This window comes from Camellia sinensis, chromosome 10 (assembly GCF_055761805.1).
Source record: "Camellia sinensis isolate YWXY chromosome 10, ASM5576180v1, whole genome shotgun sequence".
Classification (NCBI taxonomy): Eukaryota; Viridiplantae; Streptophyta; class Magnoliopsida; order Ericales; family Theaceae; genus Camellia; species Camellia sinensis.
Genome location: NC_138970.1, coordinates 140,357,426 through 140,371,755, shown reverse-complemented (window position 1 = coordinate 140,371,755; position 14,330 = coordinate 140,357,426). Strand labels below are relative to the sequence as shown.

General features: G+C 36.5%; 2 protein-coding genes and 1 long non-coding RNA gene across 11 annotated transcripts; all 3 read right to left on the bottom strand.

The window, feature by feature from the left end:
- On the bottom strand, positions 1 to 1,674 carry LOC145801334 (uncharacterized). Its single transcript, XM_082892450.1, has 5 exons — positions 1,611 to 1,674; positions 1,378 to 1,494; positions 1,087 to 1,187; positions 833 to 907; positions 1 to 395 (listed from the first exon to the last, which is right to left on the bottom strand). The coding sequence occupies exons 2-5, from the start codon at positions 1,490 to 1,492 to the stop codon at positions 189 to 191; spliced, it is 498 nt and encodes a 165-aa protein (XP_082748576.1). The 5' UTR covers positions 1,493 to 1,494; positions 1,611 to 1,674; the 3' UTR covers positions 1 to 188.
- A 227-nt stretch (positions 1,675 to 1,901) lies between these two features.
- On the bottom strand, positions 1,902 to 4,346 carry LOC114321993 (uncharacterized). 2 transcript variants are annotated; one of them, XR_014342677.1, is made up of 5 exons: positions 4,245 to 4,346; positions 4,088 to 4,130; positions 3,427 to 3,606; positions 2,078 to 3,305; positions 1,902 to 1,988 (listed from the first exon to the last, which is right to left on the bottom strand). It is a non-coding gene; the product is annotated as an uncharacterized LOC114321993 (long non-coding RNA). The 2 variants fall into 2 exon arrangements; XR_014342676.1 differs by having other exon boundaries at positions 3,427 to 3,502.
- Positions 4,347 to 4,588: 242 nt separating this feature from the next.
- LOC114284498 (uncharacterized) lies at positions 4,589 to 8,971 on the bottom strand. Of its 8 annotated transcripts, none has more exons than XR_014342674.1 (7): positions 8,764 to 8,971; positions 6,559 to 7,322; positions 6,372 to 6,463; positions 6,164 to 6,293; positions 5,497 to 5,553; positions 5,256 to 5,407; positions 4,589 to 4,743 (listed from the first exon to the last, which is right to left on the bottom strand). XR_014342674.1 is itself a non-coding variant. In XM_082892449.1 (7 exons), exons 4-7 carry the CDS (start codon positions 6,423 to 6,425, stop codon positions 4,691 to 4,693), a joined length of 309 nt encoding a protein of 102 aa, XP_082748575.1. In that variant the 5' UTR covers positions 6,426 to 6,463; positions 6,559 to 6,637; positions 6,712 to 7,322; positions 8,764 to 8,971; the 3' UTR covers positions 4,589 to 4,690. The 8 variants fall into 8 exon arrangements, 3 of the variants coding, with proteins under 3 accessions (XP_082748575.1, XP_082748574.1, XP_082748572.1); XR_014342671.1 differs by having other exon boundaries at positions 5,504 to 5,553; XR_014342672.1 differs by having other exon boundaries at positions 5,504 to 5,553; positions 6,164 to 6,232.
- Between the last annotated feature and the right edge of the window lie 5,359 nt (positions 8,972 to 14,330).

The following is a 14,330-nucleotide window of genomic DNA, read 5'->3' as shown; positions in this document are numbered from 1 at the left end:
TAATAATAAATAAGAAGGCAGCCTAAATAATAATGCATATGTACGGTTTTAGAAACACACAAATGAAGAAATATAAGCTCAAAGCATTAATCTTTACATGCTTACAAACTCCAAAGGCCTTGTTACATAAAGATTTAAAAAACAAAAAACAAAAAGTTGGGTCAAGAGGGTCTCATCAGAGAGTAAAATCAATTTTTCTGGTGTAGCCAATTTTGGGGTCGGGTAGTTATCTGCTGTGGGAATCCTGATGATGCTGCAGCAGTTGCAAACAGTTGCGGAGGATTGATGAACGGCCTTTGCTGATTGTTGCTCATTGACAGGGAGAGGTGATTGCCTTCGGTGGTGGCTCCAATTTGACCTCCATTGCTGCTGCTGCTGCTGCTAAGATACTGAACCTACAACCACACGATTAAAACAATTTATTAGCCGGTCTAATTAATTAACCCAGTTGATATTGTGATATCAAAGTTGTGTAGATTTCTCCATAAAGCAAAGGCATGGAAGAGCTTTTTAGAAGAAATTATAACAAATGTGTTACGTACAGGTTCTAAACGTACTTTATTTTATCTCTTTTCATGTTGCAACTTATATTAGTATCTATTACGTCCCACAAAACATTCTATTCAATTTATAGACTTCGCTGTTAAACAAATGAGTTCAGCTGTTAAATGGTTTTGAAACAGATAATTTGGCTAAACAAATTTGTAGAACGAATCTCGTACCCCAACTACATGAAAATTTGGCTAAACAAATGAGTTCAGCTGTTAAATGGTTTTGAAACAGATAAAAAGATTAAGAAGCAAAAAGGTACTTGTAGCTGGAGAACAGTTACCAGAATAGTGGTTTTTGGTCCGGACAACGCAAGCATTGTCTGCAAAAGTGGTTCCAAGAGATGCTCTGCATAAACCTAGTACAAAATTTTGAAATCCTTTTGCTTAGTTGAAATGTTATTGATGAATAATGCAAACATGTAATACATTCATTTATCTAACCTACGTTAAGAAATTTGAAGTCTGAATGACTTAATTTCGACATCTGCAAAGGATATGACAAAAGCATAAGCGAATCCTATTTAACGAAACTTACAACATCAGTGCCAATGATGTAGTCAAACGGTGGATCAACAGCCTTTATTTGATCCACATTACCCCAGCTCAACTTTGCAACCTGGATGGAACCAAAGGAATCTACATGAAACAAAATTTTCACGTAAGAGAACGGTAAATTTTTTTTACCACAGTAGGTAAGAAAGCAATGACATTTGACAACTTTGCCGATATCAGTTGAACACCAATTATATATGATGGTCATTTAGATAAGAAATTGAATTCAGAGAGAAGTAAGGAAAAAGGAAAGACCAGAAACTTGTAAGCACACCTGAACCAGGATTCATTTGCATGATCCTTGATGCATTACGCTCACAATTTCTCATTAGCAATGGCAAAACCTCAGTTTGGTCTGTGGAGACTACGTCGCATCCTAGCAATGCCATGCCTGAAAACCACACCACTAAACACTAAGCTATTCCCCTCGCAATAGATCACAGTAAACTAGAGCCATCCCTACATAACATTCATATCAGAAATTATGCAAAAACAGAAGACACTCACCAAAACCAGCCACTCCACATCCTACCCCAAGTTCAATAACACGTTTTCCTTGCAGTTTAGAAGGGGTAAAACCTTCCCTTTCTGCAATTTTTTTCCTGAGCCACACAAACATGCACACAAGCACAAACAGAGTTTTAAAAATAATAATAATAATAAATAAATAAAATACTTATTTAACAATCAGATAACACGGTGTGGATGGGCAAATAAGGTTAAGAGAAATGTTGAAAAGCTGAAGGACAAGCATCATTCTGAGAAAATGCCACAATTATCTTATATGGGCCCAACCAACCATTTGTTGAAAAGTTCAAAAGAACTCTGCCTCATGATGACAGATTTTCATTCCTTGTACTTTTGGCTCTTTTCATGGGCAGTCTCCTGAAAATAAAAACCTAAATTAATTAAGCACCAGAGTCAACTAAACACGTGTAAACCATAATCTCAAGAACTCTGCCTCATGCTCTTACGTATTTCCATCCCAAAATTGATCCCACCCAATGCAAAAAACATCAGCAACAGTGTGCAATCCGGTCATCATCATTCTTTCTTCTCGCTCTTCAACCCCACGAGAGAGAGAGAGAGAGAGAGAGTCGCACATGAGGAAAGGAAGAAGGGGGGAGTGGCAACGGTTTGCAGATCTTCAGTCTTGTTCAAGGAGGTAGCAACCAAACAGATTTATCTATTGTACCATATTTTAAAGCATGTAGTGTATTGTGTTATGGTTCCCAGTCCTTGTACAGAAATGATTGTGTTCCAGGTAACATAGGTCGAGCATATTGTATTGTATAATGAAGCTGAAGTGAAGATATAATTTTGTTATTTATCTATATAACTCTCCTCAGTCCTTCAATTTCTGCTCTGACAATTCAAGGGCGTAGAAAAGAAAATAAGAGAAGCTGAATAATTTCCCTCATGAGAGGTAGGGACTGATAAGAAGCAATACATTGACACTGACACTACATAGCCACTCATACGTAATAGCATAGCTTGCTACAAAAAGCTTAACAAGCCATCTGTCATCGCATGAACAAAAGAAAAAACTAGCAAAATAAATTTCAAGCCCACTAAAAGAAAAGATCACACATTTCTGAAGTGTACCAGCAGGTTCTACAGACATCTACTGCAATTAAATAGACAACACCCTTTGAACACTAGTTACCTCACTTAAGGTCTTAACAGATATATTTATTTACATACATGCAAGTAACCACATTTATCACCGAAAACAAGAAAATAACAAACATGTTTTCCCCAATAGTAACATATAATTGAAGACAAAAGCAAATAAATATAAATTGGTGAAATAGAATTGAAAAAACCAGTTTCAAAAGGTTTCCAGATTTTGTAGAATAATGTCAAAAGTAAAGCATGCTCACAGGTAGAAAGTAGCTAAGTGGTGTACACGCAAGAGTTATAATTACTTTTGAGAGATATCAGAAGAATGAAGACCAAGAGTTACCTAAGATGGCAAAGAAATTAGATGTGAAAACTACGGAAGGGTCTCGAGTAACACCAAAAACTGCTGGTATAGAGTCAATCCGAAAATGGGCATCAAATTATCACTAAAATACTAACTACAAAATCCTCAAGCTCTTTGAATGTATACACCTAACATGGACAGGGACAAAGGGAACCCACTGTGAATGCAATATCACTGAGCTCAACAACTGCCACTGTCAGAAGTAAAGGTGTGGCCTGCCAAAAATATAAAAAAGAAGTCAAATCTATGATATTGCAAAACAAGGAAACAAAGATCGGCAAAAAAGAAATGGTTTAGAATGTGGTTGTTCAAATCTATGTTAAAAAAATAAATTACCTCTATTTCGAAACTGAGAGCTGCTAAAGCAGTTAAGCTACCAATCCGTAGTCAGTATGTTTTTCCAGGAATAACCCTGAGAACATAAGGAGAGCATTCAGGATTTGTAGCATTACAAAGATCGGCTTGTATACCAGGAGTAGAGCAATTGAACTGTCCTTTTCCTTGTATCAGAAGTGACTGCAAATTCAAAAAAGTGATAAAAAAAAAAAAAGAAAAAAAAAAAAGAAGTAACAAACCAACCATTAAACATATGTAACTAATTGGGATTGTAAATACCAAATAGTATCAAGTGTAGATAAACCTGAGGCTCCCCAACCCAAATATAGAGGGGAATTACTTAACAGTTAGATAGATAAAAAGAAAATACACAAATATAGAGGGGTGCAAGTTTGCACCTCCACAGTTTTTCGCTTGCACCCTACCACAGATTCACCTTTCATATTTTTGCAATTTTTTTTTCTCTACCCCACTGTCAAGTAATTCCCCCTTATTTTAATCTAGTAAAACAAATTAGGACACCATATATATTTGTCCCAAGAGCACTATATAATTTTTCTTCTCAAGTCTTAGCTAAAAAGTCAAAAACAGTCGGCTTTTTTGGCAATCGCATTCAGACCAGTTTGAGAGAGAGAGAGAGAGAGAGAGAGAGAGAGATTACCAATTCCAACTATAACTGGAAGACCTTTATTCTCCAACAAAGCCTGAAATAAAAGACAGTCCTGAAGTTTGGATCTGACTAAAAGACAAAAGACTCCCATAGACTTGAAGCTCCAAAGTCTAAAAGTTTTCCTCCCTACTTATCTAATAACCGTTACCTGTATTGCTTGAACAGCAAGAAGCAATCCCCTATCCAAGTCATATGAATCAGGCATTGGAACAAGCTGCAGGCTATCCCTGAAAGAAGAAGGATCTGTAGCTGTTTCATGAAAGGAGTCAAGATAAATGAAGAATAGATAACACACCCAAGGCAAAGTTCACTTAACAATAATGCTGGCATGAGAAATTTTACTTTCTGCTGGTTGAGAAAACATACCAATAACTGATATGAAAAGAGAATAACTGATATGAAAGACGAAAGGCAAAAGGAACCAAACAATTGTATGGAATACAGATGGGGATTAATTGAAAAGAGAATAACTGATATGAAAGACGAAAGGCAAAAGGAACCAAACAATTGTATGGAATACAGATGGGGTAAAAACAATAACGAAATTATGCCGTTTCTCAACCTCTACTTTCAAGAATCATTTCAAGGTATGATTTAGTGACCCATGGCCCATTTACACCAATCCTCAATGCTTCTGCTCCAACCGTCTACATGAAAGAAACATATCAAGATATAGCACAAGTTAAGACACAAGATTCTTTTTTGATACAAGAAAACATCACTAATTCAAACTTCTTCAACTAAAGTTTGTACCATGCAAAACATGAACAGAAAAAAGACCTATAACAAAATAATAGTGAAAAGAAGTATAAAATTAACTGCAACAATAGTAGAATCCCTGTGTACAAAACAAAATCATACCTTAACCTATAACAAAATAATAGTGAAAAGAAGTATAAAATTAACTGCAACAATAGTATAAAACACTTAACCTACCCAAAAGAGAGATGAAAATAAAAAATAAATAAAAATAAAGGAAAAATACAGTAAGGTGATGTTATCTATACAAAACCTCATTATATTGACGAAAAAAAAAGCAACCTATCAGACTTGGTGATACTAAATGACTAGTATTCCCTGTGTACAATCCCGGGTGGAATGCTTTCGAATATATGATTGTGGTCTAGATTCAAATATTCAAGGTTTCTTGAGAGATTACCGATGTATTCTGGAAACTTGCAGCCAAAATTGTTGATGTTCACTTCCAAACGATGTAAATTGGTGGCATTGATCAAAGAAAAGATAAAGTTCAAGTCCTGTCTTAAGCTTTGAAAAGTTTCTTTTTGATCAAGTATTTCTTGCAGAACAGACCTTTTAGAGAAACAAGCAAACTTGAGTAAATAATAGATAGATTTTAGAATGAATGAATTAAAAGATCACTTTGAAGAAAAGAACAAAACCTCAAACCTCTTGTACGCATACAAATGAGCATCCATCAAATCAGCGCGGATTGCCATCTACACAAGCAATGAAAAACAGAGCCCCCAGTAAGAACCAACTACCCAGTCGAAATGGTCTTAAAAAAGGCAACAAAACAAGGAACAAAGAGTTATTACACATTATTAGATATCATCTGTGCTTCCCCGTGAGCAATAAATCAAACTGGTGACTGAAATTTCTAATCAGTTACGCAGACCCACAAGAGCAATAGATCAAACTGACAAATGATTTTATTTTTTATTTCCTTTTCTTTTCTGGTACAGAATAAAATTATTTTTTTTGCCAGCAGAGAAAGATAAGAAATAGCTGTTTTAATGAAGGAGATGAAAATGAGGAGGCACGAAAATTTAGGGAAAAGAGAAGAATGCACTCAACATGTGACAACAATTAAAATTTTTTTTTTCCTTTTTCTTGGGTACAAAGACAACCAAAGAATATTAATATGAAGGTCACCCCCCCCCCCAAAAAAAAAAAAAAAGGTGGCCCCATGAGCATAGACAGCAAGGAATTAATTTAAAAAATAAACAAATAACAAGGGACAACAACCAATAAATAAATGAAGAAACTCATCTCAGTCATTGCACTAAGCACTGAAGAATATTTTTCTAACAAAGGAGATTTACAGACCTGCCACACTGCTCCAAAATATGATTAAAAGATTGTTTTCTGGTGAATGCCAATAGAAACCTTACAAAGCTGCCGGAAAGAGGTCACAAGCACCCAAAGCATAAATAATGAGAGCATTCATTCCCATCCGCTGAATATATATATATATATATATAATTACAAATACAAATATAATATATGTATATAAATGAACATAGAATCGACTTACTATGTAAAAGATGATGGTTAAGAGGAATCCTGATGCTCCTGCAGTAATGCACATATAGCTCAAAGTGTAAAGTGGTTTAGAAAAAGAAATACCTGGAAGAATCAAGCATACCTTGCAGTTAGAGGAGAACAATGGAGTACTTAAAGTATTAGGATTGCAAATCAGATGCTAAAGTTAGACAGCATACCTAACACCTTTAAAACATAGCCTGAAATTAGTAGAGGGAAGGATGATATGGACCACCAAAATACCCTTTGCCTGTGGCCCTGCAAAATGTAGGCAAGCAACAAATTGTAGTAATATAACACAAATCAACAAAAGATCGATCATGTGATTGCACCTTGACATGTATCGAATTTAATAAATACACTTGAGAAGCAATTTAGGCTGCAAAAGCATGCTAAATAAAACCAACAGCATTACAAGGAGGTTGAAGACTGCCCCTCATTCCACAGTGCACCTAGAAAACCAATGTGGTGAATTGACAAATAGTTCCATAAAATAAATGGAAAAAAAAAATGAAGGAGAAGAAAAGAATATAGTATCGAAATTAAGCTACAAAAGATTTTGTGAAAAGTAAAAAAGCATCAAACTTCCTCATACAAAAATCCAACCGTTATGCTTTTGATGTTATCAATTGCTAAGACCATGAAGAGGAACCCAGTGAGAAAAAATGATGGTTGGCACACAGCTTGTCAAATCTTAATTAAAACGATATTGAAAGACACAATGGTAATCAACATAGGCATCAACCATCGAAACGACTAGCTTGAATAAGTATTGCTCAAATTCCTTTGGAGCTTCATCCTGTGAAATCCAGACAGACTCTGACAAAGTCTCTGTCCATCGACACGTCCCATTCCGTACTGATGCTTTCCCTGATTTGCTGACAGCTTTCCCCGTTTCTGTGGAGAGAAAAGAGACATAAAGCTTGTCCCATCCTTTGGGTACCTAGAAGGGAAAAAAAATAGAGAGAGCAAAACCATGAAAAAAAAATAAAATTAAATGAACAATGTAACAGTGAAAAAAAAAAAGAAGTTAAAACAAATAAGCTTGGATAAAAACTCAAAACAGAAATCACTGGGTCATAATTCTAGGACATGGGAGACAATAGCGTAAGCCAGCCTGTTATTACATTAGATTACAAAGTCCATTTTTTTTAAACTATTCAATCAGTCAACATTTTGTGATAGTTACAATTTCTTAGGTAGTGACATCCATATGCCTTCACTCTAAATCCAGAACCGCCTAGCATGACTGTAGTAGTGTAATTCAAGCTGATGTTGGACAGAAGTCAGCAAAATCTAATAGAAGTCCTATTTTGTATCACAGTTCAGAGATATAATATCACTGGTGCATCAAAAAGAATGCATTGATTATTTGTTCTTGTTCTGTCATACAGCAGAACTCTCTGATTATAATGAGAGCCATGGCAGGCTTGAACAACAATACTGTATCAGTGTATCACAAGTCAATATTGCTGGATGCCCAACCAGAGGGGATTTGACAATCCAATTAAACGAACCCATGTATAATATATTGATTATCACAAATTCATACAAACCAATTAAAAGAATGCACTGATATATTTTAACACCTTAAAATTCAAACCAACAAAAAAGAAGAAAGAGGAGGCAGATGATGAAGAAAGCAGCAGCTGAAAGCATCTTTACCCGTGATTCTACACTGGCACATACAGCATAAATGCCCCAGTTTCTGGTGTAATTATTATATAAATGTACTTTCCCAAACCTGACACTGGCACATACACTCATTTTCTATAAACGTGGGCTGTCCTAGTTCAAGAACAAGAACAAAAAGTCAAGGTCCTCTTGATAGTAAGTTTACGGGTTTTGTCAGGATGACCAACAAAACTAATCCCTTCACTAAGAAAGCTAACAAATCAATCTCAATACACACTTATCAACAGCCACAGAGTCAAGCAATTAATCTAAAATAGCTATCTACTAACATTTCACATCAAGTTAGGAAAACTACAAATATAAAAATAAAAAAGCTGTCCTTTCCCTTATCAAGTAAGAATGTCAATGCAGTATCAGTTTTCATAAGACATTGAAAGCAATGAATTCTTTGAGGTAGAAGGTTCAACTTACCAGTCAAGCCAAACATTGGACCTCATACTTTAAATCCTATTAACTATTAGGTACTTCAAATAAAGCTAGTAGGCATTAACTCACACAACTTTTGGGGTAACACCGGCAAACTAAATTCTTAATTATGGATCTGTGCAGTTAATAGACTGCTTCCAGAAAATAACAGTAGCATAGAAAAGTTTTCTTTGTCCATGATGACCAAATGGGAAGAAAAACCAAAGTAAAATTCATTGAGCCAAACAATGAATAGCAGTATCAGCCACAATAACAGACATTACTTGGAGAAGAGATTGTTGATGGTGGAACAAATGGAGAAGGGGCAAATGGTGGAGATCCAGGACAGGGTTTCCCAGTAACCGGTCCACATAGATTTATGTTATTAGCAAAACTGCAGAAGGTACACAAAAAATTAGCATAGCATTTTACATCAATCATTCAAGGACACTACAGAACAACAATCTCTCTAACAAGAAACCTGATGGGAGTGAATAGTGAAAACGAGCCACTGTCTGGAATAGGTCCAGATAAGGATGATTATTCAATCAATACATAGAGATACATATATAAATTCATATATATACTTGTATAGAGAGATTTTAGGAGAAAAAAAATTTCCAAAAAAAAGTACAAATAATGTGTACGTAGAGAATAAAATTGTGCGAGAGATCCAGAGAGATTGAGAGATCGAGAGAGAGGGAGACAGAGACAGAGATCGAGAGAGAGAAGAATCGACGAAACTGAGATTAGATTGAAATCGAAATCGAAATCGTGCATATGGTTAGTAGACGATGCAGATGCAGATGCAGATGGTGATGGCGGTGGCGGTGGCGGTGGAGCTTTGAAATCAAAATCATTCTGAGATTGGATTGACCGAATGATGAATCACCGAGCTGAAGAAGTTTGAATCAAGTTGAAGGAACTGAAGGGTTTAGAGAGAGAGAGAGACAGAGAGCGAGTGAGAGATTTGAGGGACCGATTTCTCTGAGGCTCTAGGGTTTCTCAGATTCAAATAAGTTGTGAGAGATTTGAGGGTTTGAAGAGAGAGAGAGACACTGTAACACATTTGAAGGCGCTTTTCAAACGACTCCTTTACTTAAACGGTACCGTTTTAATAAAAATAAAATGTGACGTTTATAAAACGCCTTTAAATATTAAAAGTAGTGGCGTTTAAAAAAACGCCGTTAAATAAACGCCGTTAAATCATATATTTCCTGTAGTGTAAAGATTTTGTTGACTTCACTGTTCGGGCCAAGCTACCTTTTACTTAACAGAGATTTTGTTGACTTCACTGTTTGGGCCAAGTTATCTTTTACTTAATAGAGATGTAAAATTAGAAAGGTTAGCGAGATCACAAATGTTACCGTGTGTACTTTTTAAAAGACGCATATGGTATATATTTTGTAACGTACTTTTGTGAGACATATAATATATTTTTATGAAGGGGCTCAATATCCCAAATACAGATGTTGGGCCAAGATGACTGACATTCATGAGTTAGGGCCAACCCAGGAGGACAACTCACATGGGACAAGTCATACCGCTGGTCCATGATGAGGACCATGGCCAAGATAAGGCTGGGGGTCGAAATGAAGCCAAGGCCGGACATGAAGGTCCGAGCCGGACTTAAGCCCAAGGCGGAGACCATAAACATCCTGCCACGAGGGCAGAGATCATTTAAGCAAGGTATGCAATCATAACCACTCACATTCTATACTACAAAACTACAGTCCTGATGCGTTGTTTTAACACCAAAATATTTTAATTAAAAATTGGGTCCATAGAATAGTAATTAAGATCAGGTATCGATCTAAATAAACTAAAGATAAGAAATTAGTCTTATTTAAAATTTTTAATTACGATAGAATTGATATGATTTTTGCGTGAAAATTAAACTACCTAATTGTAAACAATAAATTAAGGGGAGAGGGGTGGGCTTTGTGAGGCGATTGACAGCATTGGTGTTGTGCCTCTTTAACGGATATTTTCAAACTCTTCCCTCAAGCTGAGGCTAACTCGTTGTTTCTCCTTATTTAAACAAATATACTAACTTTTATTTTCTGTCAATTATAAATGCCAACTCCATTTCATATTTTAAATTCTTCAAATAATGTAATTAGATAGTTGAGTATAGATTAACTAAATGGGTTGGGTTTTTCACAAGTTCAACAACTTGAGCAGTTTGTGGGCTTCATTATAGGTCATATTTTGATAACTCAAATCATTATTTTCTAGAATTTTCAATATATATTATTCACAAAAAAAATTAAGTCTATCTAATAATTGTAACAATTTTATTTTATTGTGTTTCTCTTTAAAAAAATAGACAACAAGCATGTTTTAAAAATAAACTACTCATTTTTTTGGACACAAACACCATAAAATAAAAATGCTATGATTATTGGATAAATGTAATTTTTTATACATGAAATGCCATAAAAAATAAACGGTTTAGATTATTGAAATGAGATTACTATTGAGCCCCATGAGCCTTTCAACTCAAGCCTAATAGAAGTAAGACACAATCAAAATTTATCCTAAAAGTAAAACATAAGGTGTAGGTAGAGTGCTGTGAGTTTTATGTAAAATAAATTTTCTTTACATATTTAATTTTCGGATAATATTTTTAGGTATGTGGCACAACTGTATTCGATTATGTATATATATGATGGAGGAGGATCCCCTCCAGTCTGTTTGGGACCATGGGTTCCATTTCGATAATCTGAATCGTTCATTTTGTTGAGCACCTCTTGTATTTTATTTACAAAAAGAAATTAGGTCTGTTAGGTCCCTATGTTGTCAAATCCGGAGACAAAACCTTGTGTTGATTCAAAAGTATTTTTTTGTGTTTTTGTACTGTCCGCTCGAGCGGAGACTTTTGAGCTCGAGCGTAGTTTAGCAGGTCTCAGTATTTTGACAGGGCAAGCACAGATACTGGTGGGTGCGATTTTCCGCTCGAGCGGATCATCATACGCTCGAGCGCATCTCAGCTTATTCATACGCCGTTTTTGGTCAGTCCGCTCGAGCGGGCTGTTGTGAGCTCGAGCGGAGATCGCGGATCCAGATTTCTATTTAAAGCTGTTAAAGGTGTTTTTGTGACAGACGTTTTTCCTAGATCTGATCTAAACAAACTAGGGTTGTGTTTAAAGTTTTCTTTGGAGATTTTTGATAGTTTTCCTTGATATTCTTGAGAGAGTTATGAACTTATGCATTGAGATTCATACATCAAGGAGGTTGCTTCTTAAGGTACAAGAAAGTTCTCTTCGGTGGATTCCGAAGATTAAAGCGTAGAATTCAAAAGGCGTTTGATTCTACGTAGTCGTTAATTCGACAAAGTGGAGTTGTGGTGTGGAATCAACTTCAGGATCAATTCCGTGACGAAGGTGTGGTGAAAAGAATTACAGAAGGTTCAGAGACAAATTGACTGGGTTGGGTAATTTGTATTGTTTCTTTGTAATCTTTTTGTTCTTCAGTAGTGGATTGATAGTGGCGTTTCGCCCGTGGTTTTTGATTACAATTGAAGGTTCTTCAATTGTGGTTTTTTTTCCACGTAAAAAATCGTTTGTGTCGATTTATTGTTTATTCTCAAAAACAAACAAACTAAAATCACTCTCGTAAGTGTTTGATGATTTTAGGTTGAGAGTTTTTGAATTTTTTGGGTTCTGGAATAAGTTAATTTTGATCTAATCACAAATCACGTAGGATTTTCAATTGGTATCAGAGCGGGTCACTCTTTGTTTTTTTTTAAAAAACTATAGGAGTGTGATTTTGTGTGATTATATCATGGATTCTATTCGTGAAGGTAACTCCACTCATAGACCCCCATTACTTGACGGTACAAACTATTCTTATTGGAAAGCTCGTATGAGAGCCTTTTTAAAATCCATCGATGAGAAAGTTTGGCACTCCGTAATCTTTGGGTGGAGTGAACCTACAATCACCGTTAATGGGATTGATATTCCTAAACCCCTTGATAAATGGGACACAATCGATTACCAGAATTCGAGTTGGAACAGCAAAGCTCTCAACTCCCTCTTCTGCTCTGTCACACCTGAAGAATTCCGTCGAATTTGCACGTGTGAAATAGCAAAAGAGGCGTGGGATATTCTTGAAACGATTCACGAAGGTACTACCTCTGTTAAAAGGGCAAAACTTCAACGTCTCACGTCCGCCTTTGAAACCCTTTTTATGCGCGACGATGAGACGTTCGATGAATTTTATGCAAAACTCAGTGATATCGTGAATTCCTGTTTCACTCTCGGTGAGAAAATCCCGGAAGCAAAAGTTGTTGGAAAAATTTTGAGGTCCCTTCCCGAGAGGTTCCAACCAAAGGTGACAGCCATTGAGGAGGCTCAGAATGTTGATACCCTCAAGCTCGATCAATTGGTTGGAAATTTGCAGACTTATGAAGCCCACCAAATTTCTAAGAAAAAGCAAAAAGATAATATGGCTTTCATGAGTGCCCATGAGACTGCAAAACCTCCGGAGACTGAATTTGATTTAGAGTCTGAGATGACGGCTATGATTACAAAACAGTTTAAAATTTTTTTAAAAAAGAAGCCGAATTTCAGAGCCCCTATTTCAAAAGATAAGAGTAATGACAAACCCAAAACTGTTCCACCAAAATTTGCTCAAACTACTGAAAAAAAGATTGTAAGGGGATCAGGGGTCAAGTGTTATGAATGCCAAGGGTTTGGCCATATGTCTCTTGAATGCCCTTCGAAAAAGAATCGGAAGAAAGTCTACACCGTAACTTGGGATGATGAAAGCGGGTCGGAGCAAGAACCCGAAGAACCTGAATCCGGTGAAGATGGGGATAGTGCATTCATGGCATTTTGGGCCACGGTTTCTCAACCTATTCCAAAGCCTTTGGAATCAGCTCGTGGCCAGAACCTGCATCATGCTCCCACCTTTGATGGGGCTAACTATCTGTTTTGGAAAATCAGAATGAGGGCTTTTCTGAGAGCCTTTGATCCAGAAGGCTGGCAGGCCATTGAAGAAGATACAGAAAGTGTTGACAGTCCGAGCAATCTGAGAGCCCTTAGCACTATTCGTAGAGCAATTTCTGCTGAAGAACAGCAACGGGTTGTTCGTTGCACAAAGGCTAAAGAGGCATGGGAAATTCTGAGCCAATTCCATGAAAGAGGAAATTCGCCTTCACTATCATCCAGCAACCTTCCTGTCTTAGTTGCTAGACTGGATGAGGTCAAGGAGAATGAAGAGCAAAAAGAGGATGATGAAACATCTGAGGATAATGATGAGATCAATGGCGATGAACTACAACAAGCCTACGAAAAGCTGTACGAGGAATCTTTGAATCTGTCCAAACTCAACGACAAACTCTCCCTCAAGCTAAAGACATGTGAGAGTGAGAATGTCAGACTGAAAGAAGAACTTGTAGCAGCAAAGCAGAATATCGTCAAGATCTCGAGTGATAGGCAAGACTTATGTGGTAAATTACTATCCTGTGAAACTGAAAGGAATGAACTTCTGACGGTGTATTCCACATATGAAGAAAAGCTTAAAAGTCTTGAGCTGTCACAAGCCAGATTGGAAGAGATAGTCGGTCAAAAGGATGAAGAGCTTCGGGTTGCTAGAGCCACTATTGCCATGTGGAACAAAGGTTCCAAATCTTTAGAAGACATCCTCGGGTCTCAACAAATGGGTTGCGACAAAAGCGGGTTAGGCTATGGTGCAACAGCTCACAAGGGTCAGGCCTCTACTTCACATGACAAGAAGATTCAAGCAAAGGGAAAATTGAAGGTAGACCAGACTGATCTCTCTCTCTGTCTACCTAAAGCTGGTAAAATCAACAAAAAGGAGGTAAAACCGGTTTTTATTTGTCATC